Source organism: Neophocaena asiaeorientalis, unplaced genomic scaffold (assembly GCF_003031525.2).
Source record: "Neophocaena asiaeorientalis asiaeorientalis breed wild unplaced genomic scaffold, Neophocaena_asiaeorientalis_V1.1 scaffold543, whole genome shotgun sequence".
In the NCBI taxonomy this organism is placed as follows: domain Eukaryota; kingdom Metazoa; phylum Chordata; class Mammalia; order Artiodactyla; family Phocoenidae; genus Neophocaena; species Neophocaena asiaeorientalis.
In genome coordinates, this window is record NW_020173671.1 from 1,952,639 (window position 1) to 1,980,314 (window position 27,676).

At 49.3% G+C, this 27,676-nt stretch overlaps 1 protein-coding gene across 15 annotated transcripts in view; it reads right to left on the reverse strand.

Annotated features, from left to right (window-relative positions):
- GAS7 (growth arrest specific 7) overlaps positions 1 to 27,676 on the reverse strand; it is a 200,315-nt gene that overhangs the window by 71,163 nt on the left and 101,476 nt on the right. For 8 of the 15 annotated variants that reach the window (XM_024748441.1, XM_024748442.1, XM_024748447.1 and 5 more), the window contains one exon: positions 9,200 to 9,320. In XM_024748441.1, the coding sequence (XP_024604209.1) occupies positions 9,200 to 9,320 (121 nt within the window). Of the gene's footprint in view, positions 1 to 9,199; positions 9,321 to 9,634; positions 9,953 to 10,020; positions 10,537 to 27,676 lie in introns of those variants that run through there. The other 7 variants (XR_003003646.1, XM_024748448.1, XM_024748452.1 and 4 more) reach the window with 7 other exon arrangements.

Consider the following 27,676-nt stretch of genomic DNA (forward strand, 5'->3'; position numbering starts at 1 on the left):
GATGTCAGAGTGCTACAGAGAATGGGAAAATGAAAACAGTAGAAGCCCCAAATCCTTTGACTTAGTTGCAGCTAGAAACAAAGTTGAAACCAGAGTTCATACGTCTTTTTTTTTTTTAATGGCAAAAATACTGAGATTCAAAAAAAAATGTTTTTTGAGCTATTGACTCAAAAGCTGTGAAATGATAAGAACTGCCACTACATCCTGTTATGTAGACAAGAATAAAGGCTAGAGATATCTGCAAGTTTGCTACCCTGACAACACAAGAGTATAAACATTAACCAGGTGAAGGGCCTTTCTTGGTAGTTTTATTCTCATTCTATATCCTGTCACTGTAAGATTGAGTTATTTGTCTTCAAGTAGTTTTCCCACGAGATTCTACTTTAACTACAATGGTTTATGGTTATATAACCATAAACCATTTATTTAACCTTGGGACTATAATGCATGTTTACTTGTTTGAAGAAAATTGTATTTTCTCATTGAATTTCCAAAAGAGAAAAACTGGATTTCAATGGACTCTTCAGCGTCAAAATATCTGATCCATTGACCATGCCATCATCAATCTGGTTGTCTCCTTAGACGTCAAAAATAGGTGGTGACTATCAGAAAACAAAGATACAAAGCAGAAATTTTTACTCGCTCCAAATAGTAGATTCCAATTCAGTAGGTCTGCGGCAGGACCTGTGTATCAATATTTTTAAACAAACTCCCTATGTGCTTCAATGCCCACTAAAGTTTGGGAATTGGGCAGAAGGAATGCCCAACTGAGGCATCTAAGGACTTGTTCTGGAAGGACACCAGGAAAGTCACCAACTCGCCCACCTACCTCTATATGCCTGTTTTTATTGTGATATAACTCATATACCATGAAACTCACTCTCTAAAAGCATACATTACAGGGGCTTTTAGTATATTCACGAAGATGTGCAACCATCAACACTATCTAATTTTAGAACATTTTCATCACCTCAAAAGGACACCCCTTACCCGTGAGAAGTCACCCCTTCTCCCCAGTCCCTGGAACCATGAATCTACTATCTGGGTCTATGGATTTGCCTATTCTAAGCATTTCATATAAATGGAATCACACAACATATGGCTTTGTGTGTGTGGCTTCTTTCACTTAGCACGATATTTTCAAGGTTCACCCAGGCATGTTGCATGTACCCATTAGTACTTGCTTCCTTTTTATGGCTGAATCACTTCCCATTGCAGAGACAGACCACATTTTGTTTCGGATATTCATTTTGGTGGGGGGGGGGGGGGGGGGCGCCCACACCGAGCAGCTTGTGGGATCTTAGTTCCCCAACCAGGGATTGAATGCAGGCCCTTGTGGGTAAGAGCATGGAGTCCTAATCACCAGACCGCCAGGGAATTCCCAGACCACATTTTGTTTATCCACTCATTCGCTGATGGACATTTGGGTTGTTTCTGGCCATTATGAATAATGCTGCTATGAACATTCATGTATAAATTTTTGTGTGCACATGTTTTCAGTTCTCTTGGGTAGATATCTAGGAGTGGAACTGCTGGGTCCGATGCCATACATTCTATTTTATTTCAGATCTGAACCACTTGCTGCTAACTGGTGACTCCACCTAACATCCAATGAGGAAAGTTTTTACACTGTTGACCAATAAGTCGTCTTTTTCAAAGTAACACTAGCAAACAATAAAATTCTGTCTCCTTTGTGTTTTGACTTCAACTTACCGGCAGCGTGGGACTTCAACTTACTGGCAGCGTGAATGACTCTCTAACCCACTTGGCACCTGCCAAAATTCCAGGAGAATTTAAAACTGCTTAAAAGCTGCTGAGAAATGAGAGATGTGTTGTGTACTAAAGTGTTACCTTAATATTACAGATTAAAACGAATTCTCTGGAAGGGAAAAACGCAACCCCACAGAAACAGATGAATAGTAAGATTTAAGGTCTCACAGCTTCCCATTAAGAAAGAGTCCATTAAAGGAAAATAATACAGCTAAAATAAAAAACATGAACACACGTGCACACACACACACACCTATTTCAATCAATTGAATGTGTCAAATAAAAGCACCATTTTAGTCTCACATTTGTTTAACACAGATGGACAGATGAAAATAGACATGTTTTTGGGTGCAGAAGTTTCTCAGGGCAACTTTTATTAACTGAGAATTATCAGGGCTGCTCTCTCAAGTATTCTAATTATTTGTAACAAAGAAAAGTTCAAGGAATGCTTTTAAAAAGGGTTCTACTGGAAAACTTATCCAGAAACTCACATTAGCTCCTGCTGTAATACAGTTAAATGGGAATCTACTCATTTAAAGAAAAATTAAAACCAGAAATCAAGAAAAGTGCCTATTATTTGGTAAATGAATCCAAAAGCTCAGATCCTGGTTTAATCCTCCACGTTTGGCTCACAAACATAATAAAACATTTATACATATGAATTCTTTGTCAAAAGAGCTTAAAAACGGTTCCCAGCTCTCCTGGGTTTCAGCTGATGCTCTCAGAAGATGGCTGTGTTTGCCTTAAAAATAAAAGTTATCTCGGATTGTTTCTGCTACTAATCCATGAACTCAGTTATCCTTATTGCAAATTAAGTCACTGCCCTCCCCCATGCCCATCCTCCTGTATACTGAGGTAAAAAGGAAAAGATTAGAAGACAGGGGATCCAAGCATAGCTTGGTCTTTGAATGGGCAGGTAACTTTGACTGAGTCCCTTTACCCCATGGGGGACTCCCTTCCTCGTGTGTAAAATGAATGGGTTCTATCTGTTAGGCTGGGGATCAGCAAACTTTTTCTTTTAAAGGCCAGAGAGTAAACATTTTTGGTTTTGTGAGCTATATGGACCCTACTCAACTCTGCCATCTTTGCCCAATAGCAGCCTTAGGCAATAAGAAAATAAAAGAGGGGCTTCCCTGGTGGTGCAGTGGTTAAGAGTCCACCTGCCAATGCAGGGGACGCGGGTTCGAGCCCTGGTCCGGGAAGATCCCACATGCTGCGGAGCAACTAAGCCCCTGTGCCACAACTACTGAGCCTCTGCTCTAGAGCCCACGAGCCACAACTACTGAGGCTGCGCTCTGGAGCCCGCACGCCTAGAGCCCGTGCTCTGCAGCAGGAGAAGCCACGGCAATGAGAAGCCCACATACCGCAACGAAGAGTAGCCCCCGCTCACCACAACGAGACCCGCACAGCAACAAAGACCCAGTGCAGCCAAAAATTAAAATAAATATATATTTAAAAAAAAAAAAAAAGAAAAGAGCACGCCTGTGTTCCAATTAAACTCTATCTACAAAAACAGGCTGCAAGCTGAATTTGGCCCAAGGGCTGTAGACTGCCAACTGCTGTGTTCAATGATTTGTAAGGTTCCCCCTAGGATGACTGAGTAAAAGTCACTGGCCACCAAAACCCTGTAAATAATCAAGTCATCAAGGCCTGACAGTGGAGAGAGATGTACAGCCCAGCACATAGTGCAACAGGAGCCTCCAGGCTGGGACAGACACTGGGCTCTTCCTCACATTTCCATCGACTGCCTGCTCCTATTTTGGTTGGTACCTCACCCATGCTCCACTGACCGTCTGCCTTGGGCTTGGCTGAAGCATCGCTCTGTGGGGGTGGAATAAGGCTTTCCAAGAGGCTGCTGGGGGTCAGATGATACACCCCAAAGTGGGGGGAAATGGCTCTCCAAGCAGAGAAGCGTGGCCAGTGGGAAACAGGAGATGAGAAGGAGGTGAGGAGATAAAACACCTCTGCTCTCCCGTGGACTACTCAAAGGCATGACTCCTCTCTGCAAACCTGGTTCCAGAGAAGCAAACACACTTGCTGAGCAACCCACTGGCTGTCAGTTCACTGTCAAGGCTAGCCAGCATCTTCCTTTGCCTCTCTTCCCCTCTCACCCACCCTCACCATTCTGGGCTTATACCTCCCAAATAAGGTGTTAACACTTAATCCTTGCCTCAGGCTCTGCTTTCTCGGAAACAGGACTAAGGCACCCTCTTCAAATGATCCTCTTTCTTTAGAAATGAAAGATAAATGAAACTATCAGATTTAAAGTATATAGAGATTAATCTACGTAAGAGATAAAATACTGACTCATACACTAAGCAAAACTAAGCTTGGCCTTCGTTACTGGCTTGAAATATCCCTTCGAGGTCCAAATTGTAAAAATATATCTTAAATAATATCTAAAAAGCCAGTATCTCTCCCAAAAGAAGATCTGAATATCTCTGACCCTATGCTGTTAAGTGATTAAATGTGCATATCTGGGCTTCCAATGATAAATGGAACAAAACAACTTTGTGCTATTTTCTTGAAATGCAGTTATTTTTTATGCAAGTAAGAGGTCCCGCTTAACACTAGCTTAGGTCCCTGAATAGGCTGGCTACTGATAATAGCTCAATAACCAGAAACTAAACACACTCTCATTTTTGGCAACAGAGTCAACTTTGGGTGGAACGGAGCACTGCAGCACAAGCAACTTCCTGATACCAGAACCCTGGGGCCTGAGCTCAGTACTACCCTGCCTGACAAAATGCCCCAGAGAGCCATAAACCGTGAGGAGATAAGGGGAGATGGGTGGGGGGACGATGCCTCCCAAAGTCTCATGCTCTGATGGCCTTGCTGAGTTTCTACGAAGACAATAGTGTCATTGCATTAACTTACCCAACAAAATTTCCCTGTTAGCCATCTGGCCCAACACCATTTATTAAATAATGTGTGCTTTCCCCAAAGACTTACAATATCCCCTCCCCCACCGTAAATCTGACCTGTATTTCAGTCTGTCTTGACAAGCTTTTCTCCTTTGCCATTCAGGACATTGCCTGCTCCTGGAAGCCTCACATCTCTGACGATTCTTTCCGAGCCCCCTCTGCCCCTCCCTTAAGCATGGTTCTGCAGGGCTCTCTTCCCCCTGGAGGCTTGCCCTGGGTGACCTCCTGCACGCTCCAGATTTCAGTTCTCTGCTGATGAAATGCAAGTTCCGGGCCGCTACCTGGGCTTGCGCAGGTCGGTCCCTGTAAAACGGAGTCAGGCCAAGGGACGAGTGGGGGTGTAACCCAGCCTGATCTCTGCCCACCATGCCGTGCACCCACACAGCTCCCCAGCACCTCATCTTTAGCCCAGATGACGACCCCTGAGTCACAGACCCATCCGTCCAACATACACTGCCCATCTCTCCCTGAATGTTCCCCAAGGAACGGTATGCTCAACGTGGAATCATCTTCTTTCTTCCAAAGCCATTCCTTCCAAGTCCCCTGTTCTCACTGAACAGCTCCGGCACACAAGGCAGAAAAGGAATCTGTGCGTTCTTCTTTCCTGGACCTGCCACATCCCGTCTGACAGATCATATCTCCTCCTCTCCGGCCACACTACAGACACAGAGCTGACCTCATTACTTCTCTTCTCGTCGAGCCTGTCAGGTTCCTGCTCACCATCCTATAACCCATCTCTCTGCTGCACGAGTCATCTCGCCACAATATTCTGAGGATGTCGAGCCAGCGCTTCCATCGCTTTCCACGCCCACAGGGCAAAGCCCCAACTCTTCACGGTGCCCCACTGGGGTCTTTAGTGGATCAGACCCCCAAATCCCCCCCTCTGTTCCTCACCCACGCCAGCCACATCAGCCTTCCCCCTGCTGCCTCCCCTCTGCTTGTGCTGTCACTGCAGCTGAAAACGCCCAAGGCAAGGACCCCGCATCCCTGCTCTCAGAGACTTGTCTGACACCCAGATAGAGCTGGCGACCCCCTTCCTCGGGCCTGCAGGTTTCCACGTTAACACCCGAAACACTCATTGGTTTCCGTGTTTCTGACTCCATCACACCTGCAGTCGTTGAAGGCGGAGATGGCCTCTGGTTTGATTTTGTACCCCGCAGCCCAGCACAGCAGCCCTGTAACAATCCCCATGCAGAAAATCCTAAACGGATTTGAAAATAAGCAGATTAGCCAGAGCAAGGTAATACAAATGTAAATTGGGCTTTAAACTCCTTACATTTGTACGTGGTGTAAAAAACGGGGACAGCACATCTATGGTACCCCAGCGCCCTCTGCAAAAGAAGCGATTAGGGATCAAGGGAGACCAGGAGAGCTTGGAAGAAAGGTGGACAGACAGAAAGAAGAAGAAAGAAATGGCTCATGGTGCCTGCGAGAAGGGGGTCTGCTTCCTGGGCAGTGGCGAGCGATTCTGGCCGGAGTCCCAGGGCAGCAGAGATCCAAGAGTTGGGGCGGAAAGGTGGGTGCAGCTGGGCCGGCTGTGAGGAGACACATGCTTCCAGGAGTCAGGGGTCAGATAAACGTGGGTGTGAGAAGAGCGAGAGGCTGCTCTGATAAGCACCTTCCTGCAGAAAGGCAGTCAGATTAGAAAATTTACAAAGCAGCCCAGCAGCCAAACAAAATGGGGCTAAGATTCCAGAGGAGAATCAGAAAGATATCCGGTCTTCCTAGTGCCTTAAAACTAAAAAGCAAAATCTTTAATGTGATGTTCAGGGTCTGCATGATCCCTCCAAACATGACCAATACTGTTGTCATGCTTCTCATCTCAGCTGAAGGGAACCTCCTCCTCCAGGAAGTCTCCCCTGACCTCCCAGGGTCTCTCTGGGCCATGCTCTCAAAACACCGTGGACTCCTCCTTCACAGCCCTGCTCTCGACTGCAATCAAATATGGACTCATTTAAAATCTGCTTCTGGGAATTCCCTGGTGGTCCAGTGGTTTGGACTTGGCGCTTTCACTGTCAGGGCCCAGGTTTGATCCCTGGTCAGGGAACTAAGATCCTGCAAGCTGGATCAAAAGTTTAAAATATGGCCAAAATAATAAAAGTACAGCCAAAAATAAAAAATAAAATAAAATAAAATCTGCTTCCATTAGTAGAAGTTAAGTACTTTGAGGGCTGAGGCTGCTTCTTTTTTTATTATTATATCCTCAGCATCCAACACTCTGCCTGGAACATACGTGAGGCCCAACACATGTTTGTTGACTGAACAATCCAATCAACCGATGAAGAATGAATTAAACAGCGAATGAATAAAACTGGCATGTGTCTAGTGCCCTGTAGGATATTTATCAGCATCCCTGGCCCCTACTCACTAGATGCCAGTATATTCCCCAGTTGGAACAATCAGAATTCTTTTCAGACTTGCCCCCTGGTGAGCAAAATTGTCCCTATTGAGAACCACTGTTATACTGGATTGTTGAGTAGGCTAAGTAAAATTATTTATGGGTAATTTAGTGCGTTTCGACATATAATATATATACAGTAAATGTAATTGTTTGATTATTGATTTTAAAAAAAAAAGCTGGCATGGGTCTCGAATGCAAGACCAAGGAGCCAGGAATACAGCAACCAATATGGCCCACGGGTCAACACATGTATGTCATCATACAGCTTGGGAACTCCTTAACTAAGATCGACTTTTACTTTTTTTTTTTGCAGTACGCGGGCCTCTCACTGTTGTGGCCTCTCCCGTTGCGGAGCACAGGCTCCGGATGCACAGGCTCAGCGGCCATGGCGCATGGGCCCAGCCACTCCGCGGCACGTGGGATCTTCCCGGACCGGGGCACGAACCCGTGTCCCCTGCATCGGCAGGCGGACTCTCAACCACTGCGCCACCAGGGAAGCCTGACTTTTACATTTTTAAATGGCTGAAAAAAGAACCCTATTCCTTGACATGCAAGTTATTGGAAATTCACACTGCCTGGTAACATAAAATGGGATTTAACTATCCCCTTACTAAAGAGAGGGCTAGTTAAATGAATGAGAGCGTATACTAGCAACGGACTGTTTGTTACACGGCTATTTTTAAAAAATCAGTTAGATTTCAGAAAGCGACTTTTACCCTTCTGCCCCTTTGCAACAGAGTGGCTAATTCAGGACGAGAATGGAGCCGAATTCTTGATGATCTCAGGATCATTTGGTCCAACTTCCGCATTTTACAGATGGGGCACTGCCCATAAACACACTCACCTCCGAAACTTCAAAGTCTGCTAACAGTACAAAGCTGCTCACGGGCTTATTTGAGGAAGCTTCTCATTAGAATGGTCAGAACTAGTTCCACTTCCCTTTTCCTAGAAACCCCTGGTTACCTCTTCAACTAGAACACCCCTCCTTGAACGGAAGGCCAGGTTGCCAGGGAATATAAACAAACCAGACGCCCCAAGTGGCAGCTGTCAGCTGCCTTCTCTGTTGCTTCCTCTAAACAGCAGCTGGCTCTCCTGTCACCAGTTCCCCACCCCGCTCCCGCCAAGTGCAGGTTCATAAACATAAGCCATATCAATGGTGCTGTCGGGAGGGAGGAGGTAGCCGTAAGTCAGGTAGGCACAGATGGGGGAAGTGAGGTGCCGAAATCCTACCCGAATCCACGTTCTGCCTTGGCACACACATCTGTGATTCCCACCAAATCTAACTTTCCGTGTTTCCATCCTCTCCGTTCTCTGGTGGTCAAGAGACAGAGCTGGTGGCTGGCTTTGCTCTGCCCAGCCCGAGACCACAGCCTGTACACTGCTCTGTCCACCTTGTTATAGAGGCCGCCACTCCTCCTTGTGTGACCCCGCTCCAGCCTTCCTTCAGGTCATTCTACAGCCTACGTGCTAGGATCCTGGAGTTGCTGTGAAGGCTCAGGAGGCCTACAATAATCGGAGGCAAAGAGATGTGGTCCTGACCCAACTCAGAAATGCACAGGGAACCTCTAATTACCGGTTAGAATAAATAATCCATAACTAGCCCCAGAATTTCCCAGAAAACATCCTAAGAAACTCCAGCCAGTGAGATACTTCAGGGAAGAGAGAGCGATGTTGTGATGTAATTAGGGAAACCCCACTCTCATAACCCTTGTTCGGGTATCAATCAGCGCATTCCAAGTTCCAAGAAATCATGCAGCAGCGTAACCTGTTTGATTTGATTTAAACCAGCTGTGGACCGCAGACCCTCTGGCGATCTCAGTTTGGAAAACACAGCCCCAGACCATGAGGCTGGGTTCCACAAAGATGCCGGGTGGTTGTGAGGTTCCAAGGATGACCCCAACTTTGAAGGGCATCTTTCCCCACCCAGGCTCAGCCCCCTGCCACCCAGCCCTGTGAAGAAGGCAAGATTCCCCTGCAGCCTCTGAGGTAGATTTCGGGAAGAAAAGTCTAAAGCCCAGGAGGTGAAGGAGGGAGGAGAGAACCACCCCTCCAGACGGACAGGACCCCGGGACGGGCGCAGGACGCTGCCCAGAGCGGGACTCACCATTGGTGGCCGTGTTGACATAGTAGCGCCGGCCCTGAGGGGACAAGTAGCTCTGCCAGCCTGGTGGAAGGACAACGGTCTGGCTTTCCTCTCCCGGTGGAGGGGGGACCATTCCAGGCTTCTGTGGAGGAAGACAGAGAAGGTCACACACATGTGGCGTTTTTGCAACTGTCTTTCAACCAGGAAGTCAGAGGCAGATGAAGTCTCCCTGGAATGGCTCGACACTGGCGGGGGCGTGTGGCCCGCGGGCCTCCCTGGGGGAGGTTACGGGCTGCAGGTGTGATTTCGGGGATTGCCTGAGCATGAGGTATGAGCAGCCCTTGATTTTCAGAACCACCGCAGAAGGGACAGCGCCCCCCAGAGGACGGGGGAGATGCCCATCAGTTAACACAAGAGCTGGGCTTCCTCCTCCCGGGCCCCTAGAAAACCACTCACAGGGTTGCTGCACCTGCCTGGAGGAGGCGGGTCACTCTCCAGCTCCCACTGTGGAATCTGAAAATCCTCAGGACCACCAAATACAGCAGCAGACAAGGCCCAGGGCCTGCTGTGGGAACTGACCAGGAGTAATTAATGCAAGTCTCAGCAGAGCGCTCCCAGACTCCTCTCAGCTTTTCTGAAGCTGCAAAGCCACGTGCTTCTACTTCCTGCGGTGCCCTGCACACCCTCAGCGGGATGGGATCAATCCTAGCTTCTCCTGGGACTTCGAGTAAACACAGCCACCCCATGGCCCTCTGAGTAACGGCGGTGTATGTTTCATTATGAATTTTCACAATTTAACTAAAAGCTTTCCCCCACGCCCCGATCGCTTCTGTCTCCCACACCTGTTAACTTACGGCTCCTCTCTGATTCCGTGCGCTGGCTTCTAAAAGAACTACCAGGGGCCAGAGAGCAGCCAGGAGGCCTCCTCACCAGCAGAGCATGTCCACTGAGCCCAGGTACACCGCTGTGCACGTTTACCTAGGCGTCCGGACACTGCTCCGGCCTCTTCCAGATTGGAAGGCGGTCGAAACACATGCAAGCCCTGTGATGAGCACAGTGTCTGTACACAGGCAGGAGACAGACATTCTGGCTGAGTGGAGTTGCGAGTAAAATACGAGTGGGGAGCTCAGGAGGTTGGCTGAAGAGAGGAACATTCTATCAATAGAACCAGGTTGCTTCTGCTTGAGTTCAGGTAACTTAGAGCATCCAAGAAGGGAAGGCCAGATTACAGCTTGTCTAAGTAACCTGGTAAGAAATGAGAAATTGTTAAGAGCTATTAAACAAGGCTCAGAGACGGACGTGGCCAGAAATAGGTTGCAGAGGAGAGAGGGACCCAGAAGCACCGTGAAATCCAGCCCTCTGGCCTCAGGCTCACTCAATCCTGACACGGCCCCTTGCTGCCACGTGACCTGGGGAAATGACTCAACCAGCTGTGCCTATTGCCACATCTGTGAAACATCAGCCCAGTTGTGGCAGATGCCGTGGAGATTAATAACAAACTGGCCACCTAGGACAGTGCCTGTCCCCAGTTGTGCCCAATGGGCGTTCCCAGCGGAACGGGGGGCCGTTCAAGGCTGAACAAGACCAGGCTTCACACAGCCTCTGGCCCCTATAACGTGAAGTTCAGGGGCACACACCCGGCCTCCGCCCCACCCGCCCCATCACTGCGGCTGAAACGTCCCCGTTAACAGTCCCTTCTCTGAGGTTTCTGTTTCCAGGACTCCTCAACTTAGAAGGCAAACACAGACCTGCAGGGGAGGCCACTGGGTCACGATGCTGACTCACATACTCTGGTGAAAAGACCTCTCCTTAGCTGGGCTGGTGGAGAGCGTGGACCGAACCTTCCGTCTCTCTGGGTCCCCCTTGTGAAATAGCACCAGTGACATCTGTCCTGTCTCCACAGCTGCATGGTGCTTTTCTCTTTAGAATGACTGCTTAATCTGCCTAACTCTGTAGGGTCAGAAGAAGCCCGGGTTTCCGTCTGAGGACATTGATGGCCAGGTAGGGGCCACGATGGCTCTGAGGTCTCCCGCGTCCGGGAAATGCAGGACCCTTTGGAAGGTACCTGGGGGAGGCATCCCTGATGCTGAGCCCAGAAGGGCCAAGAGGTGCTGAAAGGGCCGGGGGGCACCCGGGCCAACTCAGCCAATTTCCTAATTTGGCCAACGTGGCAAAGAGGTCTCCACATCCCCTCCAGCATGGCCACGGGGCCCCGCTCTGCCCACCATCTGACTGTGTTCTGTCTCCGCCCTGCCCCCCAGGCAGCCACAGTCCCCTTGTTTTCTCCCCTCTTCCAGAAAGAAGTTCCTCCTGTTGGCTGGCCTCTAGTAAGTCAGGAGTCAGAGACACGTGGACAGGGACTTCCCTGGTGGTCCAGTGGTTAAGACTCCGTGCTCCCAATGCAGGGGGCCCGGGTTCAATCCCTGGTCAGGGAACTAGATCCCACATGCGTGACACAACTAAGAGCCCACATGAGGCAATGAAGATCCCACGTGCCGCATCTAAGACCCAGAGCAGCCAACTAAATAAATAAATATTAAAAAAAAATAAAGACGTGCAGACAGCTGGCTACATCCCCAAGAGAACTGAAAACAACACTCAAACACAGAATTGGTACGCACATGTTCACTGCAGCATTATCTACGATTACCGACAGGTAGAAACAACCCAAGTGTCCGTCAACTGATGAATGGACCAACGAAATGTGGTGTGTCCATAAAAAGGAATATTCAGCCATGCAAAGGAATGAAGTACCGATACACACTACAACACAGATGAACCTTGAAATCATGCTGCATGAAGTAAGCTGGACACAAAACCCCACATATCGTACAATCTCACTGATGTGAAATATCCAGGACAGAAAAGTCCGTAGAGACGGAAAGCAGATTCGTGGTTGCCAGGGGCTGGAGAGAGGGGGAAATGGGGACAGGGATTCCTTTTTGGGGTGATGAGAATGTTCTGGAACTAGACAGTGGTGATGGTTGCACAAAACTGTGAAGGTATAAATGTCACTGACGGTAAATTTTACGTTAGGTGTATTTTAACACACACACACACACACACACACACACACACACACACACAGTTGGCCTTCCCACCTGCAGGCCCTCATCTAAGAGGCCCAAACCACCACCATTACCTCATTCCTCGTGGTCATGGAGGGGCAGGCCTCCTGGGAGAGCTGCCCCACAGCCATCAAGAGGATTCAGCGTGAGTAACTACCCAGTAATTAAGGTCTCTGCCAAACCTATTCTTCTAATTAGTTTCCTTCCAACTTAAATCCTTCCCTTGCCTTCCCTAGTCCTGTGGCTTCTCCCCTTCCATTTCAGCAGCTCTTTCCCATGGGAATAGGAACTAGAAGCAGGGGTGAGGGGTGAGGTTGGGGGCCCTACCTACAATGAACATGAGCTGAAGGAGTGTGAATCGGGGGAGATGAAGCCAGTTTCTTCCAACTAAGAAATTCTTAACCTCATGCACAGGACTGCTTTGTGGGAATGAGAAAACACTGCCTCTTCCCCAGATGGGCCAGACCCCTGAGTGCAAGGCTGGGTTTCAGTTGCCCCTGACTCCCCCCCAGTCTGGGTCCCCTTGTTGAGTAAACAACCCGCTCAACTGTATATAACAGCCCATCCTCTGAGAATCTAAAGAAAACTACGGCTCTTCTGCCCCCCAAAATGGAGGCATGTGTGCACCTACTCACTTACCCTACCTCCTATGGAACATCGAGAGTTTCTAGACCACTTCAGAACCCTAGTCTAGAAGGTCCTCAAGAAACGTCTGAGCGCAGATCCCATTTGCGCTCATTGATAATGACTTTCACCAAATGTTTACATTGCATCAAGGACTGCGCCAGGTGCTTCACAAACTCATCTCTAATCATTACCACAAGCCTGCCACAGAGATGCCATTTTTTCCCCATTTTAAAAGGAGGAATCTGAGACTCAGAGAATTTAATATCTCACCCAACAATGCACAGTTTAATTGGTGAAACCAGTTAAACCAGTTTAAAATATTAGCTTTGTTTCTACCCAGTTACCCAAATCCTAGTTACCCTCAGCTCATCTCTCCCCAGCTGTCTGTGATCAGCTCTGTATCTTCACCTGGACCACCTGACATCCCAGCTCCCGTGCAAGGAGGATGGCAACTCAGGCCTGCTTCTCCTGCCTGTCTCACGGTCTCCAAACGAGCATATGCCTTCCCAGGAGACGTGCAGAAATATCACCGCCCACGTCCAACCAGTCACGTTCCCCGTCTGTGGGCTGACTTCCTCGTCTCCCTACATAGAACAACACAACCAAAGAAATTTTCCTCTTAATGATGGCTACTGATCCCCTCCTCGGAGGGGGAAAATAAGAGCAGACAAAGGGAAGTCACCTAGAGATTAAACACATAGCCCCCTACAGTGGTGTTTCTCAAAGTGTGGTCCCTGGGACACCCCGTCCGTCACCAGCGATGTGGGTTAAAGCGCAGATGCCGGGGCTCTGACTCCACAATCAACCTTGAGCCTAGAAAGCTGCTTTTTAACATGTACCCTTAAATCTCATGCTCAATGAACTCAGAAGAGATGGTCTGCAGCTTTCTTTAGAAGGAGGGATGGAGAGAAAACATCACTTCTGAGATCAAAACTGGGAACAGAAAATTAATAATTTATAAAAAGACAGTGTTTGGCTGCCTGGTTACTTATAAAGAAGACACTCCTGTCCCGTAGCCCAGACCCTTCAGATAGACTATTCTAAGAGAACCTATCTTGCTTCTGCAGCCTCCAGGCAGTACGAACCCCACACTCAGACGCCCCCCAGTTTCTTCAAGTTCAACCCAGGACTCCTTGCCCTTTAGGAGACTTCCGGAAGCACCTGGTTCTTACCTTCCGCAGGTGTGAGCAGACGGTACTTGCCGGTGGTAATGGGGGGCCGTCAGACACTTGATTTTGCAGCCGGATCGGACGGTTTTAAGGTCCCCCCATTCCGCGTCTTCTCACACCCCAAACCCAGAAGCAATAGGACTGCTAAAGAAAGGCATTTCCACGGCCCTCACAGCCCCCCTCCCCCACACCCAGATCTATATATAACAGCGCTGAAGTAGTCAGCCTAACGAGCCACTTTCTGGCAGACCCGTTGCCATGGCAATGACTGCTAATGAGTCCGGTGCCTTGACTGGCAGCGCCTGAAGACATCTCCATAAAGAACTCGCCAGCAAGTTCTCCCTTCCCAATGACACAGCCAGCTGGGACACCCGGGAGCAGCCAGGGCGTGGCCAGGTGTGCCTGGGAGCCATCAGCCCCCGGGAACCAGTTTGTTATAGGTGCGCGCTGAGCAGTCCCCGACCCGGAGGCCAGAAGCGGCTTCCACTGTCACTCAATATGGGTCAACCAATTAGGGACAGGGTTGCAAGGGAGCCACCAAGAAGCCCAAGACCCAGGGCTTCCCTGGTGATGCAGTGGTTAAGAATCCGCCTGCCATTGCAGGGGACACGGGTTCGAGCCCTGGTCCGGGAAGATCCCACATGCCGCGGAGCAACTAAGCCCGTGCGCCACAACTACTGAGCCTGTGCTCTAGAGCCCGTGAGCCACAACTACTGAAGCCCGCGTGCCACAGCTACTGAGACCACCTGCCACAACTACTGAAGCCCGCACACCTACAGCCCCTGCTCCACAACAAGAGAAGCCACCACAATGAGAAGCCCGTGCACTGCAACAAAGGGTAGCCCCAGCTCACCTCAACTAGAGATAAGCCTGCACTCAGCAATGAAGACTCAACACAGCCAAAAATAAATAAACTTAAGACAAACAAACAAACAAAAAACCAAAAAAATGAAGCCCAAGACCCAGCGGGGCTGGAGACTGGAGAGTCACGTCCACCCCACACCTTTCTGCTGACACCTGTTCAGGGTGGAGAGATTCCCAGACAGAGCTGGGAAGACCTACCCAAGGAAAGATCATCTCTGGCTACAGGGTAAGAGAGAAGGCATGAAGCAGGGCCCCACTTCCCACACCGATGCCGCCAGCCTCAGAGTCTGTGTCCACAAGAATACTGGGCGCCTCTCCTCTGTGTCACAGGTGAAAGTATTGTTCTCTCTGGCTCTGGCAGCCTTTCTATCCATGGAGAGCGACTGAGAGAAAACAGCTGGGGAGGAAGGAGGGGACCCATGACAACAGCACAGTGCATTCTGGGAAATGTAGTCCTCCCAAGTAGTGTCATAGGCTGGTGGGAAGAGGATGGGCATTGACAGCATTTTCATGTTCTTCTAGGGGTGAGAGATTTGGAGACTCAGCCAGAGGGCAGAGGAAGAGGAGGAGGAGGAGCCACACAACAGAGAAACAGAGTGTAAGATTCAGGAAGGCAAGGCCATGTCCATCTTGTTCTTAGTCTCAGCTCAGTACCCAGAATACTGGATGGATGGATGCGTGGATGGAAACTGGGAATTGTAATAGAAACTGGGCTTTAAACAGATTTGAGAGGCTATTTCCCCAAACAAGTAAACAGAGAATGGCTGTCCAAGCAATGCATGTGCCCCACCTGTGAACAAATCCCAGCTCCTCATGGACTGACTGAACGGACTGTTCAACTTTGAGTACAGGGAGGTGGGGGACACAAGATAATATAGTGTTTCTTGAAGTGCAGAAATTAAATTCAGGAACGGCATCCAGACGCCTCAGGAGCAGCACAAACGTCTACTCATGAGCTCATCTGGTCTCCAGAAGAAAAATTCCAGGAAACCATTTAGCAACCTCAAAAGAGGACAGGAAGATACAGCATCTATTATACAAATGCCAGAGTCATAAGGAGAGAACAAACTAATGGAAAAAAGGCAAGCTGGTTTAAAAAAATGATATAAAAAAAGGACAGGATGTGCTCAAAACTGTAGGGAAATTTAAAAGGTAGTGATAAAAGGAATATCCACATTGGTTGCAATAGAATATAAAATCAGTATTGTAGAAAGAAAAAAAGTCAGTTATGTACAAAACAAACTGAAGAATTTTTTTCCCAGAATGCAAAGGAAATGGGAAAACATGAAAACGGAATCAACAGAAGAGATGCTAGGTGTTCCTGAAGAAGAAACTAGAACAAAAGCCGTAGCAGAAAAGAAACTATAAACAAAGGTTGATTGGGGGTGCCCGGGGAAGAAAACTTCCCTCAGCTGGTAGAGACACAAAGGAAGGTCCCGCACTGCTCCAGGCAAAATGGGTTTTAAAAGCCCAACAACAAGCTGACACCCTCTAACAATACATTTACACAGCAAAGAAAGGATAAAGTCCTACAACCCTTTAAGTGGGAGGAGGGTGTCTCCGATAAAGGAGCATAAATAAAGCTGCTCTTGGCTCTTCTGTGACCACATTTCCAAAGACACCCCTGGACCGCTAGGCAGAAAATGCTAAGCCCATTCTATGTGGCCACAGCTGTCTTTCATGAGCGAAATCGATCGAAATACACTGCTCTACAGACAAGGGTTCAGGATATTTACCAATCAAGTGCTTGAAAGATGTACTCCAACTGCCTGAAAGATTAAAACAATTACAGGTGAAGAATGAAGGCCTCGAGGTAAAAAAGGACCAGGGCTGAACACTGAAAGCAGCTTATAAAAAATGTGTAAATAATCATCGTAAACCTAGTTACAGAACACGTGTAAGGGTGACTATTCTCAATACATAGTGTAAAAAAAGAAAGAAAAACCCAGATCAAAAATTCCAGAAAATACTAGAAAAGATCAGGAGGTAGGAGAAAAAAAGTGTGGACACCGAGAGAAAGGAAGCAGAATCCCACTCTCCCTTCCCATCCTGATAAAGAAAGTCCCCTTCTTCCTCTCCTCCCTCCTGCCAAGACTTTCAGGTACCTGCGGAATTTGCTACCATCCTCTGGCATCTGGTATTTGTCCTCCTCTATTTTCTAGAGAAGGATGCGTTTCCAGCCAGAGGGACCACAGCAGAAGGGAAGGGTCCCTGGAGACCACAAACTTTCTTCCACAGGGAGCCCTGAGCCCTGAAATCCATGAAGGCGGACAGGGTGGGCCCAAAGCACTTTGCTGGATGAGGGAAAGCTCAGGAACCCAGGGCTTCTAGATCTCATTTGTTCCTCTTGTTTGCCTTTGGAAGCCCTCAAAGCCAGAGCCGGGCTTAGCACTCAGAGAAGACTGTCACTACTGCCCAGCCTGAGTCTGAGCTTTTCTGCTTCCCTTGATCCACTCTGGTTGGACCCCGTGTGAAAGGGGGTCAAACCATAAGGCTCACCTCTAGCTTTTACCAGTCAGGAGCCACAGAGCCGCGGGATGGCTTTCTCCCTTCCGCTTCTCTGTGTGCAGAGTTTCTCAGTAAATGTGACCGACTCGTCAGAGGTTCTGCCAGAACCCTCCATGAGTATACTCACACCCCTCTTACTAGAAATCACCTGGTTGGCAGGGCTGCTTCTTTGAATCCATTTTATTTTATTTTATTGTACCACATTTACTCTGCTTTTTTTTTAAATAATTTTTTTACTGAAGTATAGTTGATTTACAATGTTGTGCCTTTGAGTCCATTTTAAAGGAAATTTCCAAACCAGGCTCTAATCACTTAAATGCAGAAGCCCCCAGGACTCTTCTAAACCTGATACCCAAGTGTCCTCAGGCCTCATTGCTCTGAGAAGGTAGGTGGATGAGATGGGGTTAATTTCACAGCAATGATCCACATCCCTCTGGCTGGACTCCCCCGCTTGACCATGCCAGACCTGTACCCACCCCATCCCCGAGAAGGTCCCAGGATGATATCTACCAGTGGCCAGAGGGTGACGCACCTGGACTCGCCAGCCCCATTCCCCATGGGCGTCTGCCTTGCTTTTCCTTGCCTGTAGCAGCGACCTTTCATAATCCCCCCCACTGGCTCCAGCACTGTCCTCCATCCATGACGCTGCTAGAGGAAGCCTCACACCCTGGCCGCCACTGGTATCCACTCCGAGAGGTGGACATCAGTGCCATGGGGCTTTTCTCCCGGCTCCCACAAAGCCGTCAGCCCTGGGCCCGGAGGCTGAACTGCTTTGAGCACTGCAGGCGTGTCTGGCTCCTGAAGACGTAGCGAGAGTCCTGGCCACTCTGAATATCCATCAGCAAGCCCCCCAGTGCCTCCCTGGGGGCCAGTCAACTCACTGGGCATGTTTCTTAGGACTGAACAGGCAGAGGACACAGAACAATAAACTCTGTATTTTCTGACCGTGAAAAGGAAGGGAGTGATCTGGTGAACCAGGAATTTTGATTAACACAATTACAATGTAGCCCATGCAGGGATACAGGAAGTCAACCCTAGCAGGAAAACTTGCTCAAATGGAAACCACAGGGTCTCCGGCGGGGCAAGGATGGAAGAAAAGCTTTGCAAGTGATACCGCGAATGACAAGAAAGCGTTGGATGAATGAACCCTCCTGGTTCAGAGGCCACTTCGTGGCCTTGAAGCGTCTGGGGGCCAAGCAGTAGAGGGTGGACAGTGGTTTCTACGTGGGCCCGGCACACATTCCCGCATGGGCCCCACTTCACCAACCCTGGAGGAAAGAGATTTTGTTACTGTTGCACCGTCATACAGATATAAGACAGAAGGGCCAATTAACAGGGTTTAAGAGGAGACAATGCAAGGAACGGGGAACTCTGGATGGCTGGTACTTTTCCTGGTGACACCACCCAGCATGGCAAGGATCTGAGAGATGCCCTCGCTTCAGCATCTCCTGGGAGAATCTCCACACTGACCAGACAGCATAAACATGCCAGTGAATATCACAGTCACTCTTGCTGTTTACGAGGTTGGGAGCAGGTACTCAGAGGCCTCATGGCCGTGTTGAGGGCCACAGGGGGAAAGGGGTTCCCGTGGATGTCCCTGAAATACAGAGAACAGTTCCGGGGATAAGATGGGAAGCCACAGCTGCTTCCCCACCTTGGAGTCTGGAGGGGCTTGGGGAACCCCAGAGAAAGCCCCTAACTTTTGTCCTGTTTCTCAGGTGTGTCTGATCCTGATGCTTCGGGGCTATAAAGGAAAAGGCAGTGAGCTCCCGGCAGCCCGTTCCAACTCCTGGCTTCTGAGCAGGAAAAACCCAAGAGATTCTGCTCACTTGTGATTAACAAAGACATTTTTATTCAGACTCAGCTTCCTGATGGGCTGTTGAGAATGTTGGCTCCCTTCCTCCTACCCCTCCCCTAGCAGATAAAAATAGCAGGGGCTGTTCTGACATCCTACCTCCATCGGGAGCGTCGGCAGAAAGCACAAGGGTCTAGGCTTAAAGAGACTGTGTTCCCAGGCAACGAGCTGTGATTTACGCAGTCCTCTTTGCCTCTCTGGATGTCTGTCTCCTTGTCTATAAAACCAAGGGCTGCCAGCCCTCAAACACTGGGGTGCGGACTTCCCTGGTGGCACAGTGGTTAAGAATCCGCCTGCCAATGCAGGGGACGCGGGTTCGAGCCCTGGTCCGGGAAGATCCCACATGCCGCGGAGCAACTAAGGCCGTGCGCCACAACTACTGAGCCTGCGCTCTAGAGCCCATGAGCTACAACTACTGAGCCCGTGTGCCACAACTACTGAAGCCCACGTGCCTAGAGCCCGTGCTCCGCAACAAGAGAAGCCACCGCAATGAGAAGCCCGCGCACCGCAACGAAGAGTAGCCCCCGCTCGCCGCAACTAGAGAAAGCCCACGTGCAGCAACGAAGATCCAACACAGCCAAAACTAACTAAATAAATTTATATAAAAAAGACTACTGGGGTTCCACAACCTGAGGCACGTCTTTCATAACAGAACCCAAAACTTCCACAAGGGAAATTTCGAGGCATTTAAATGACCAGCGCAAACTTGCGAAAGCAGCGGCTGCATAAAGAGGTGGCAGAGACCTCCTGACGAGGAACATAAACGGTCATGAAACATTACCCTTTTTTTCCTGCATGATTCCCCCAAACTCTTTTGGGGTCCAAAGAGGAAGCAGTCTGAAACTCTTCTGGTCTAGAGATACCGCTTCATTCACTCCAGACTCAGGATTGGTGGGAAAGACACCAGTGAAGTGATTAACAAAAATTATAGATCATTAAGTTTATGCCCAAACCCGGATACTATTATAAAAATTGTGGGCATTAGACCTCAAACCACTGTGGGGAGACTGAACACTGAATTCTCCTCCCTTTTGCTCCAGGGCGCTGCTCTGGCCTCTTTAGGACTGAAATGTCCCTATTTGTGAGAGGAAGGACTTGGGGTAAAGTTTCACCATTTCCATAGTTGTAAAGGATCTCAAGATACATCCTAGGAGAGGAAAAAAAAGACAAACAAAAAAACGCATCCTAGATTTTCTATACTAGTTTACCTCTATAATGATATCAATTACCTTGCCCTAGAAGATGCTTTTTGCAGGACATTTTGGGGCTCACTCACCAGAGCACTCTCCCTAGGGAGCTCCTGGTAGGGTGAAGTCCCCTCTAGATGATTCCGGGTCCAATTTCCCTTTGCAGAGGAAAAAGGCTGGGAATAAGAGAGTTTTGCCAACACTTGGTATTGGGAGGCGAAAAAGAAACACGGCCTTTCTTTAGTATTAAGGTGCAAAACCCCCAAATGCCTATGCCATTCCTGGCACTCACAGAAGTTGTTATGACTGAAGAAAACCCCATAATCAAATTTCCCAAGCATTCTGTTCTGTTCGAAATGGATTTAAGAAGCTCAGAAGTGAGGTAGGGCGTTGAGGGTTGCTAGCCCAGGGAAGTCAGAGGCTTGGGTACCTCATATAAAGCAGCCTGCCCGCCAGAAAGGAACTTCAAAGACAGGTGACACAGCTGTTGTCCACAGCTGCTCCAGGACCAAAAGCAGGCTTCCTCGTGGGGAGTGGGTACCGTTTTAAAGGGAGGCAGACTAGAGCTCACTAGGGCACAAAGATGGGTGTCTCTGACGGCCAGTTTCTGGCCGAGATCCAGCTGATCCAGCTTTACGGATGCTACTCGCAGGCCTGCAGGCACCAAAAGAAACCCGGGGCGGCCAGTCTTCTCACCATGGAGACCGCATTCCAGTTACTCTGCAGTGCCAACGGCCTGGGCTCCCAGTGATTCCAATCAAAGACTTCTGACTCTGCGAGCTGGTTCCCAGAGATCCCTAGTTGGCTCTGAACCATGAACACCGGAGGGAGATTAAGGCTAAGAGGGGCTGGTACTGTTTCTATGAGTCAGAAGGGGTGCGATTCCGACCAACCCAAGTCAGCTGCCATTTCTGGAGCCTGAGCTCCTGGTGCATATAAAACTTAGACAAATGGGACAGCTGAGGACACGGCCATCGAGGTTTCGGATCTACCACTGCTCTGGGGCACCATGCAGAGAACACGGACTCAAGAGCTGCCGCTGTCTTGCTGTGAGATTTTGAGCAATATACTTCATCTCTGCTGGTAAAGAATTTCCTCATCTCAAGAATACGGAAGTTGGACCAGATGGTCTCCAGGGTTGTTTTTTTGTTTATTTTTTGTTTGAAAGGTATAGCCTAATGCTCAATGATTCTGGATGTTAGTATCTCTCTCTTAAGGACGTGCCGTTTTTGTCGGAGGAAAAAAGGCACATTTAAGTGCAGGCACGGGATTCAGAGGCGGTCCTGGGACGCTGCCTGGGCCCCAAACACCTGGGCTTCTGCCTCGCTACCTTGGAGCTCGGCGCCTCCGCCTCTCACCATGGGGGGTTCCGGTGAGGTCTTCTGTCCTGCTGGCCCGTGTCCGCCCCTTCCCTGTCACTCCCAGCGCCACACACGGTTGCTCTCTATTTTGCCAAGAACCAGACGTCCACCTGGCGTCCTGGGATTCCCTGTATCCGAAGTTAGGACTCTCCCCGCACCCAAGGCAGGCTCCGGAAGAACAGTTCCAGGCCTCCTGGCACACAGCGCCTCTGCTCACCACTCACGCTGTACCCCGCCAACGGCCCGCACCCCATACACCTCAGCCTCTGCCAAGAGCTTTCCCGGGCTCCTCCCCGCTCCCTGAATGCACCTCAGCGTTCACCTCCTTGCTAATCCCATCTTGCCCGTAAACCTCCCTGCCGCCATCCACAGCCAGGGCCAGACCTGCCCGGCGCTCGGGAGCCAGCTCGTGGGCAGCTGTAACCGTCAGCACTGGATTGATTGCTCTGGGTTCTTTACAATAGCCACCATCCCAGTGTGGTCCCTGCACCGGCAGCCCAGGCGTCCTCTGCAAGCTGGTCTGAAACGCAGGTTCCCAAGCCCCACCCTAGAGCCCAGCTCTTCGTCTGAAAGGTCTCTGGGCAATTCAGATGCATGTTAGGCTCTTTGAGAAGCCCAGCTGGGAACTAGGTCCCCTGGCTGGTCAGACGATGCTCCAGGAGGGTGAGTACCATCTCAGCTCCTGGTATAGTTCAGGCCTCGATCAGAAGGCACGCCACAATCAGGGAGGCTGATTTTGACCCGGCCAGTGGGATAGAATGTCCTGGAGGAAGGTTTTGTGCAGAGATAGACGGGACTTTCCACAGAAACTGGACCTCCCTCAGCTGTCCAGAACCTCAACAGAGCGGTCACTAAAGTCTCAGCTGACCCCTCTTGGTTCCTCTTTCCAAAGAAGGGGGGAGGCTAACTTCCAGAGGCAGGACGGTTGGCAAAATAAGGCTATTCTCCTCTTACGTCTCAGGAGAGCGTCCATCATCTTTAGGGTGGCCACGGCTGCCACCACCAAACTGGACAGAAACATCCAGCCCGGCCTGGAACCCCAGTGCAGAAACTGGGTTAACTGGGCAGATACTTAACAACCTTCTGGGGAACTGTGTCCTTTAATAGGCTTTCACCATCCAGTGTCCCATCTGGAACTGGGCCGTGGAGTAGAAGGCAGGTGGGTGGGTAGAAGCCAAGCTTTGGATGTGGGACAAGTTACTGGGAAAGGCAGATCTGGACTCCAATCCCCACCACAGAAAAATCCACATGTCACCACTCTGCTTCTCCGTCACACTGAACTTAACTGCTTCCCCAGGTAACCGAGGGGGACCCAAGACCCTTTCCCTCCACAAACATCCCCTTTTCAATCTTTTGCCCCCTCCCTTCCTGTTTTCTCCAACATCAGCCCACATCTTCTCCCCTCCTTTTGCCTCGGGCCCAGGAAAGGTGCCCCCGACACACCAGACTTTGTAAGCTCAGCAGTCGGGAGCCCGTATCTCGGAGGGTTCTCAGAACTGCCTCTTTAAAATGCTAAAGCCATCTCAGGAGCCTGCGGAGAAAGGCGAGCTGCACACACGCTGGCAGGTAAGCAGAACGATTCTTACCATTGGAGGAGGGCTCATCTTCTTTGGGGGCCACTAACTCAGAGTCGTGGGTCCTGTCTGCAGTGCCCAGGCTGCTGGCCAGGCCCCTGCCAGCTTCCTCTCCACGGGCCCCTCTGCGGGGAAATGAGGCCCAGGCGAACAGCTACCCCAGGGTCAGGGCTCTGGGCACCCCGGAGGATGTTTCTGTGGCTTTTCTCATCGCTGTTCTTTCACAAAGAACCCACTACATTGTACAGTTCCTTCCAAATCTGCTCCAGCTCCTGTGGGGAAATCAACGACGCCTTCTGGACTTTCCAGATACAAAGGATCTGGGGGCTTTCTTTCTTTCTTTCTCTCTCTCTCTCTCTTTCACTCTTTCTTCTTTCCTTTCTCTCTTTCTCTCTTCCTTTCTTTCTCTTTCTTTTTTGCACGCTCTCTTTTTCTCCTTCCTCAGCTAAAAAAAGTTGGCTGAGGTCACGACATACAATGGCCAAGCCTGTGTCACTGACCAGATGCCTTCCACCCCCGGGGCTGTGGACAAGAGCTCTTTTGTCCACTGTATTTTAGGCGGGACTCCCTGGGCCTGCCCAAGCCCTGCTGGGGAATGTTCCGCCAACTTTTTCCCATCCCAAAGTCACAGCTCTGGCCCCGGCTCCGGCCCCAGCTGTGCGAACCCAAGGCCAGATAAAAACCAACATAAAAAGGATGGAGAAGGCTCCCCCAAAGAACCACTGTGCTGGACTCGTCCAGGGCTGGAAAGCTGCTGCCCCCAAAAGGGCAAGGTGAGGGTCCCCTGCCTTCACTCAGCCCCCGTCACCTCCAAACCTGGACAGACAGCGGGAATAGAGGAGGCAACGCCGGGCATCTCAGATGAAAACAGGCTGGGGATCACAAAACTGTCAGGTTCACGGGAAGAAAGGACTGGACCCTGAGCGCAACACTGCCTCCACCAAGGAAATAAATGAGTTTCAGCACGGACCTGGCTCCTTGGTGAATATATCCCATCCCTCCGCTTAGAAAGCTTTTCGGGGCAGCTGAAGGTTTAGCACTTGAAGTGCCCTGCATTTCTGGGTTTGCTTTCAGATGCAAACCTTTGGGATTTGAGGAACTGATTCTTTACATCGAAGTAAACGTGGTGTCCTGGAGGAACAGAGGTCCTGAGGACTGCGTGGTTTCCTAGAAACTATCACTTCTCTCAAACGCATGGATGAAGTGTCTACTTAGGAAGGTTTCAATGCCAGCTCCTTGGGTGGGGGCCCGGCCATCAGTACTGTCATTTAGGGACAGAGTCAGATCAGGGTCAGGGCTTTGGTGGTTCCCCATGTGATACGTAGGGCAAGGCCTCTAAGCTTCAGTTTCTTCAAGTGTAAAATGGAGATTATCTTTCCCAAAAGGTTGTTGTGAGGATTAAAGGGGGAAAAAAGCAATCCATGTAAACACAATATAGCGCGAGGCTGATGTGAGCTATTACTGTTGATGCTGTTACTAACAGCAGGGGCTGAAAGAGTAGGTGCTGCAGTTTCCCTGGACACAAAAAAGTTTAGACTCAAGAACAAAAACAAACAACCCAATTTTAAAATGGGCAAAGGACATTTCTCCAAAGAAGATTTACAAATGGCCCATAAGCACATGAAAAGATGTCATGTGTCACTAGTCATTAGGGAAATGCAAATTCAAACCACAATGAGATAATACCTCACACCTGTTAGGATGGTTACTATCAAAAAACAGAAAAGAACAGATATTGATGAGGATGTGGAAAAACTGGAGCCCTTCTGCGCCACTGATGGGAAAGTAAAATGGTACAGATGCTATGAAAAACAGTAAGGCAATTCCTCCAAACATTAAACATAGAATTAGCATACGATCCAGCAATTCCACTTCTGGGTATATACCCAAGAAAATCAAAAGCAAGGACTCAAACAGATATTTGTACACTCCTGTTCATAGCAGCATCATCCACGATAACCAAAAGGTGGAAACAACCCAAGGGTCCAGCACTGGATGAATGGATTAAAAAAAAATGTAGTCTATACATAGATCTATACATACGCTTAAATCTACAGCTGTAAAATGGTCCCAAAGCAGCCACTAAGAGAAGAAGTGAGCACCGTACGTATCCAGAGGCGAGAGTCCTCCAGCGGCTGCTGGGTTATCTTCTCCCTGGTGTGGGAAGGGATGCCAGGTGCAAACTCACACCCTGAGCTGTGGGACCAGCCATGCCCTGGAATACACAGCAAGGTCCTTCTCTGCTCCTGGAAATGGGCTCCCACCCAGGAGAAGATGACAACAAAACTTCATCTGCATCTAGACTGCCAAGACCCTCATCTTCAGGCCCTCTGGTTTTGTGGAATTAAAATGGCGATGGAAGCTTTCACTGCCCAAGACTCCTTGTTTTTAATAACAGCAAAGAGGGGACGGTTTTCAGGCCGTTCAGCCTTGACACCACTCTGACCCTGCAGCACACAGACGAGTAGATACAACCACAGACAATAATGCCCTGCTGTAGGCAACACAGAAATCACCATCATGGTGGTTCTCTGTAAGGCCTCCAGCCAATGGCAAGGGGCCTTTCTGGGCCATTACAATCCAGGAGGCTGATCTGCGCTGACCTGAACTAAAGCAAAACAAATCAGGACTGCAGAGGTTTCATTCTTTAGGATTCACCCAAGTACACGTTTCTGGGCATGTTAAGACTCGCATACACATTCCAATGGGTTTACTGTTTGGGGTTATCCTAGTGTTCTAATCCACAAGTCACTTCTGTTCTGCTTTACTGACAGTACTCTATCATTACAGTTGGCTGGGGAAAAGCACAAATTGTTCACCTCCTTTTTGGTCTCTGAAAACAGGTATGTTTCTAACTATGGGGCCACGTGGACAAACAAAAGACATCAGGAGACCCAAGATCCAGAAGCAAAAAGACGTGGCAGTCATTTCCACTAAGCTTCATTTTCCCGAGTTGAATGGAGTCAGATGCAACCAACCCTCCTGTGACCGATGATTCTTTGTTTCAGTTGAGTTGAAAACTGTCAGCCAAAAATAGGCCACGTTTGCTGTGGGACCTCATCCTCCATTGTCTTATAATGATAATTAAGAAAGAACATCTGGGGATGGCGGTGACTCACTTCTTCTAAATGCTTCAGAGGAATGAAGGGGAAAATTATTCACCAGCCCGTGCAGGGTACAGGGTCTCAAAGGCAGCCCCACTCCCTGGCTACACAATCAATCAGCAACTAATAACTAATCAAGTTCATAACGAATCAAGTTACTAACGACTGCTTTCCTGAACGCTGTGGAAGATATACGCAAGTCTTATATATATGACTTGACTTCTAAAATTTGGAAGATAAGGCATAAACACAAGTGTAAAAGAAAAAAAAAGGGATAACCATAACCATACAGACGAGTCTGCAAGGAATGCTGACTGCTAGGTAGGAAGACAATAAGCTTTCAGAGTCCTGAGGGCAGAGCCCTTTCAGTTGGGACAGGCAGGGGCAGTTCCTCAGAAGATACGGAATTTGCCCGACAGCAGGGATGAAAAGAAAGGGCTTGACCAGAGCAGAACACTAAGTAAGAAGCAGTACAAGCCTCGGCAACTCGTGAGACGCCGGGGGAATGGGAGAAAGTAAAAGTCAACTCCAAAGGGAACAAGAGAAGCTAGAACCAGTTGCCCAGCGCTCCAGCTATGGTGGGAGCCATTTGCGGGGACGTGGTGGAGTCTGTTGTCTGCATATCCAAGTTCAAAGTGATCACTGGGCAACTGGGGTGAGTCTGGCCCTCGACACATGGAGCTGGAGCATCTGCGTGAAGATGGTGGTGAAATCCTAGAGGTCAATGCTGAGTTCATGCAGAAGGGATGCACAGTGGAACCTATGGAGGGGGTGGGTGCATTCAAGTAGCAGGAGAGTGAATCCATCCCACCCCCATGCCCTCCATTCATGCAGGCAGCACCCCCCGGGCCCCTCTCAGTACTTTTAAAGGCAAACAAACAAACAAACCAGGTCTTAATCTGTTTCCCCTCCAAACCAGTCATACTCAGGGGCTACGTGATGGGGAATGAACGGATGTGGCTTCTGAGAATCAGTCACAGGAAGCAAACGAGGACGGGATCGTAAGAAGAAATACATAGTTAAGTGTCCACACGAGATAATGAAGGAAATCCTTACTGACTACAGAGGGGAGGTTTCCCCACTAATCTCAGAAAGGAATATGGAAGTAAGGTGGGCGTGGAAATCTGAACCCAGGCACACAAGGGGCTGGGGAGTGTGAAGAGGCACAGGGAAGCAAGGGA